The 5,332-nt window shown below is 47.5% G+C and overlaps 2 protein-coding genes across 2 annotated transcripts; both read right to left on the bottom strand.

Annotated features, from left to right (window-relative positions):
- Positions 1 to 1,059: 1,059 nt before the first annotated feature.
- Positions 1,060 to 2,627, bottom strand: PHACADRAFT_201921 (uncharacterized protein; the record flags this gene model as incomplete). The annotated part of the gene is made up of 5 exons (XM_007402200.1): positions 1,060 to 1,511; positions 1,561 to 1,635; positions 1,695 to 1,884; positions 1,936 to 2,156; positions 2,207 to 2,627. The coding sequence occupies 5 exons, from the start codon at positions 2,625 to 2,627 to the stop codon at positions 1,060 to 1,062; spliced, it is 1,359 nt and encodes a 452-aa protein (XP_007402262.1).
- A 588-nt stretch (positions 2,628 to 3,215) lies between these two features.
- On the bottom strand, positions 3,216 to 4,109 carry PHACADRAFT_33588 (uncharacterized protein; the record flags this gene model as incomplete). Its single annotated transcript, XM_007402199.1, has 4 exons — positions 3,216 to 3,279; positions 3,336 to 3,649; positions 3,760 to 3,814; positions 3,877 to 4,109. The coding sequence occupies 4 exons, from the start codon at positions 4,107 to 4,109 to the stop codon at positions 3,216 to 3,218; spliced, it is 666 nt and encodes a 221-aa protein (XP_007402261.1).
- Between the last annotated feature and the right edge of the window lie 1,223 nt (positions 4,110 to 5,332).

Genomic DNA, 5,332 nt, shown 5'->3' with positions numbered 1-5,332 from the left:
TAGTCTATAATTAACTTCAATTTGAGATCAATAAAATCAGTTTTCATATACAATCAATGTGTCTTATAGCAATAACATACATTACACACTACTAGAACCTCTTATAGCTGGCTCAATATCACTTAATACAGCCAGTCAGATGCTAGCCATAAGTAGTTACACTTTATCCTTAATAGCATTGTTTTATCTGCTATTGAGTGTGTGCTAAGCTTTTATTAGCACAATCAGTAGCTGAAATTTAGATTTCAAAATGTATCCCTCGTAATTGCCAGCAAAGTGTATAGTATTTTACTAAAACTATGAACATGAACAAAAGCCAGTGTAACTCTGTTACTTTTGCTTCAAACAGCAATTTTTATTATCTACTTATGTAACTTTTACTTGTTTTTAGTAATTTGTTTTTTTCTATCTTATTTTGTGCATTTTAATAAGTATTTTATATTGTTAATGTTATAAAGGCTGTAATAGCACAAATGGCAGTTGACTCAGTCTGGCCTCAAAATTTTGTCAACAAAACTCTCAAAAATTATGTCTACTAAAGCACAATCTTTCTACAGAAACAAATCCAGTTTCAAGTGCTTGCATCAAGAGACCTCAGCATCAAGCATACATATGTGGCATTGTAAGATTTGGCTGGCTTTAAATGTTTCTTAAAACTTCAGTGGTCATGCATAACTTCAATTTACATCCATTCACTCAGCTATTAAAGAGGAATAAAATCTAGTATATACTTCAGCTAAAACACTTATTGAATAGAGCTTTTTTCTAGCCTTCTTAACTATGTAAGCAGCCAACTGCTCACTGCTAAGCAAATTTATGGCCTTTACATGCAAGATGAAACATGTGTAACTCTGGCTTTCAGAAGGGTGGTTCATATTCAATGAAACAATGTCATGTCTAGCTCTCTCATACATAATGAAAAATGGCACTGAATGCAATGTCTATTGCACTAGCACAAGTTACGAGTTTCCGAGCGGTTGCAACGGATCGATAGAGTCTCAGCGATGCTGTAAGTACAGCAGTTTAATAAATGATATATTACAACCTTATTCTATTAGTCTAGTCCTGCCCTGGTGTTGAAGCTGCCTGTGCCGCCCGGTTCTTGGTCCTTGCGTTAGGGCCGCGCTTCGCGCCCTTATCCTTACGGGGCTTCTTCGCGGGTCGCTCGGGGGCATCCGCGACCGGGAATGCATTCTCGTAGGTACGAGAAATGTCGGCGGAGGGGGTAGCAGGTGCCGCCGTCTCAATTTCCGAGGCATCAAGCAGGGGAGGAGCAAAGTTTTCCTTCTCGCGACGTTCGAGCTCGTCGTGGGAAAGCCGCCGGAAGTGGGCATGGCCAGACTTCCAAGCGTTATACAATGTCTTGAGTTCAGCCATGCTGTTGAACTTGCCGGGCGCCTGGAAAACCGGAAGCGGCCAGTTCTCGATGACAAGGCCGAGCTTATGAGTGATGGCGGTGTTGAAACTTTCATAGTTCATTTTATTAGTGACATATGGCTTTGCCGCCTCCTCTGTAGCATATCAGAAGTCACGGTGTGGCACGATGGAGAAAGTGCTCACGAAGGGCATTGAGGATCAGGTTGCTGATCCTGGTCTTCATGTCCAAGAGATCCTGGACAGCAGACTTCTTTGCACCTGGCATGTAGTCAGTATCATCAACTGTGGATGCGTGCCAGATACTTCTGAGTACTCACCAGGTAGGCCCGCAATTACAAATGACTCCAACTTTCCGACAAACTGCCCAAACTCCATGCCGAGCGTTAGCTGGAAGTCCTCCAACTTCTCGTCCGTTGTCCATATGTGCGGGGCCATGAAGTCACCCTGATCGCCCCGCACACACCCCATGAGAACATGCATTCCTGTTCGCTCGTGAAGTGCCTTCAACTGCGGAGCAATCAACCATCAAGGCGATATGTGAGGAATGGAGATGCGTACCTCACGCTCGATCTTCTCCAGCGACGTCCGGCTGTCGTGGAAGCAACTGATCGAAACATTGTGAGGGGCGAACTTCTGGTTCTCTCGGCGCTCCGTAAGTTTCTCCACATCGTCCTTCGTGTACTCAATCTTCTGCTCCTGCGTCATGCTCTTCCACTTCTCGCTGAGAGTAGCGGAGTAATTGCCGGAGCGTTCGCGCATCTTGCCCTGGTCGGCTTTCTCTAAACCAGCGCATCAGTGCCAGATCAATATGACAACCACAGACACTTACCGGCGTTCAGTAGCTTCGTTTCCTTTGAAAGGTATGCATTCCACAGATTAACACCCTGAGACGAATCTGCGGACTTGCTCTGCTGCAGCAGCTGTTGATAGTAGTATTTCGGAGGGTGATCGCAGAGGTCGGCAGACAACTTCTCGGCGACGGCCCAGACTTCCGCGTTGGCTGCCTCTAGCGCTTTCTGGTGTTGCTCCTTGGCCTCTTTTTGGCGCTGCGCCTTTGCTGCGACTTCGGCGGGAGTAGACTCTGGGGCATCGCGTTTCTTTGTGCGTTCTCGGTAGGCCGTGCGTGTAGCAGTCTGATGTTGCTGACGGGAAATGTTGGGATACCGGCGGATATTACTTGTTTCCGGCAGTGGGGAAGAACGGCCAGTGGCCGTTGTGGCAATTGAGTTGAATGACGGCGACCCTGACATTGTCGAGTGTGGGAGACAGGGACACTCGAGAAGTTGAGAGCAGAGCCATTATTTTGTTTCCTTAATTAAACGCCATTGAATTTCACTCAGCAGGCCAAGTAGCTCATAATCACGCAATCTTATCATTACAGCAGCATTCAATGTCTTAGAAGGTGCCTGAATTACTACACATAATGCTCATCAGATGGGAACTATGATGGCCCGCATCCGCATGGTGTATTGTGTTGGGTCACAGTCAGGCGGAAGCCTGTGGAGCCACTCAGCCTCCTGTTGAGCGAGACCAAGCTCACAAAGTTGCATGACGAAGTCTCTGTAGCTGGGGTGCATGGCAACGACAACGTATAGTGCGAGAATAAAGCTTGTGGCCTAGCCGAAGCGGTCGAGGAAGTCGTCGAGAAAGGGGGTAAAGCGGGGCACATCGACACCGGGGGCCGTGACCGGACTGTGTGAGAATCCAACAATCTGGCCGGTGACGTTGCGGTAGTTGAGGTATCAGATGGCGATAGATGAGATAGATCCTGAAACAATGTTGTCAATCATATCAGCGTTGCAGAAAGCTTTCTGGACACACCGCTGTCATTAAGAGCCTCATCGGCATGACCTCCAGGTCAGGATGGCGTCCTCATGACACTTGATATGCCGGAAGTTGCTCCTGTAGCCAGTAGTTGTCAGTGCATCAGACTACAAGTGTAATACACGAGTACATACCAGTGCGCTGAGTGAAAGGCACTGCCTTCCTGGCTGGCGACTTCAGAATCAGGGGAGGAGAGGGCCGGCGCAGCGGAACGAGCTTGCGCAGCAGGCTTCACATCCAGACCGCACTCAGAACGGTCAGCAGTGGAGTCCGCCGACACCTCACTCACTATCGTGGGTGCCTGGCTGCTCGCCATCTCGTTCACAGTCGGGCTACGTGTTGTCTGCTCTGCAGTTGCGGCGGGCTCGGCGACACTGTGTTGCCTCGCGTCCCTGATACAGGATGACGCAATCGTGGTCATGTTAGCATTCTCGGACTCGGCCTGAGGCTATGCTCTGTGGGTGTCATCTATGCGAGGTACGTCGATCTCCAACAAAACTTGCAGCGGCATGGCTGTTGGCTCCTTATGCTTCTTGGCAACATGGGGACGTCCCTGACATTCATATCCTCAAGCATGTCAGCGTATTCTTTAAGCCACGCAGCCTCCTCCATGCTATAGTAGCCAGTACCGCGCATTAGAAGCTGCTCTAGGGCAACCACAATCGGTGAACGTACCAATTCGTGAATACGGCCTCGCGGCCGTCTGCACCGCGTATCATCAAATAGTAGCTGCCGTTCCGCGTAAGAATGTCAGCGATGTCAGCTGTACAAGGATTGATATAGATGGCTCGCAGGTCTTTGATGATGCTGCGGGGATCTTTGAGGCTTGAAACAGCATTGATCCAGAGCTGCAGGACTTGCATGTTCTTGACATGATAAACGCTGCAGCAGACAACTGTTACAGGCATTGCATGCCTGACACCAGTTGTGTACAGTGGCCAGATGGTAACGGTCAGTGCATGATGACAGGAGTTGACAATGGACGGACCGTTCCCTAGAGTACTGTCCTTCGAGCTTCTCGTCTCCTAAGACATAATATATGGGTCTCTCGCGGGCATTGGTTTGTCCATGCCTTCAAACGGATCATGCACACGAGCCATGGTGAGGGAAGGAAGCAGAGGCAAGGCAAGAGCTGACTCGCGCAAGTCCAAGTCTTTTCCGGCGTTTGTTCGCGACGTCACGTGGACACATGCCTGTAACCATAAAGCCATAGGCTGCCCGTGCACTGGAATCTCCATACGGATGGACTTGGCATGGTATGGGGGAATTCAGCTGCTGAGAGCACAATCTATCGAGGTATACGTCTTCCCACAGTTGTGCAATCCCGCTGCTTACTTGGTTTGGTAGTGCCCGTCTCAAGTGGCAATTGGTTTATTTATTCAACTGCCGAGATTCACAATCGCCTGCCAATATTAATGGTCTATAATGTGTGCGTATGCTATGCGAAAAGCTCCGGTAGTGTTAGAAGCAGCCGGAGTGAATAGAAACTGTATTTCAACCTTGAGTTGCCCACAGAAAAATGGCATCTATTATTTTAAAAAATATTCATATGCGTAGCTATGCGCTGTTAACATACCATGTGTGGTGTGCAGTTTGTTTTATCAGGTATGAGATGGAGAACAAGCATGTATAGAGTAGATGTTACCAGTCACATGATCGTGAAACTGCCTTATATGGTAGTGGCTCATGAAAGTATCTGTGTCAAAAACCCCACCTACTATGCTGTTGCCCTGTGAATGAGGTGTTCAGATTCAACGGAATATCGATTAGAAACATGTAGAAACTTATTAAAAATACATTAAGGTGCAACCCTGCATACCACTGCATACAGTTGCGTAAGTACTCTGCAAGTGTATCTCTCCAGAGTGAGGTACCACCATGGATGCATCTCTTGTGAGTTTCCAGAGGGGCCGTAAAAATACAAAATAATAACCAGCCTTATGTTTTATATTATTAGAATAGTTTTTCCAGCTGTCAATGTCAGGGCCTGAGTCGCTCTCGCAGTAAACTGGATCGTTGAAATACCTTCCACCCTGAATTCACTGCGTATAGATTCGTGCACAGAAGCACAAAGGACAGTGGTAGAATCATAATTCTTGTGCAGGCATAGTTATTTCTACTAGTTGAATGG

This window comes from Phanerochaete carnosa (genome assembly GCF_000300595.1).
Source record: "Phanerochaete carnosa HHB-10118-sp unplaced genomic scaffold PHACAscaffold_47, whole genome shotgun sequence".
Lineage (NCBI taxonomy): Eukaryota > Fungi > Basidiomycota > Agaricomycetes > Polyporales > Phanerochaetaceae > Phanerochaete > Phanerochaete carnosa.
The sequence above is the reverse complement of the archived record's forward strand: the minus strand, read 5'-3'. Positions and strand labels throughout refer to the sequence as shown.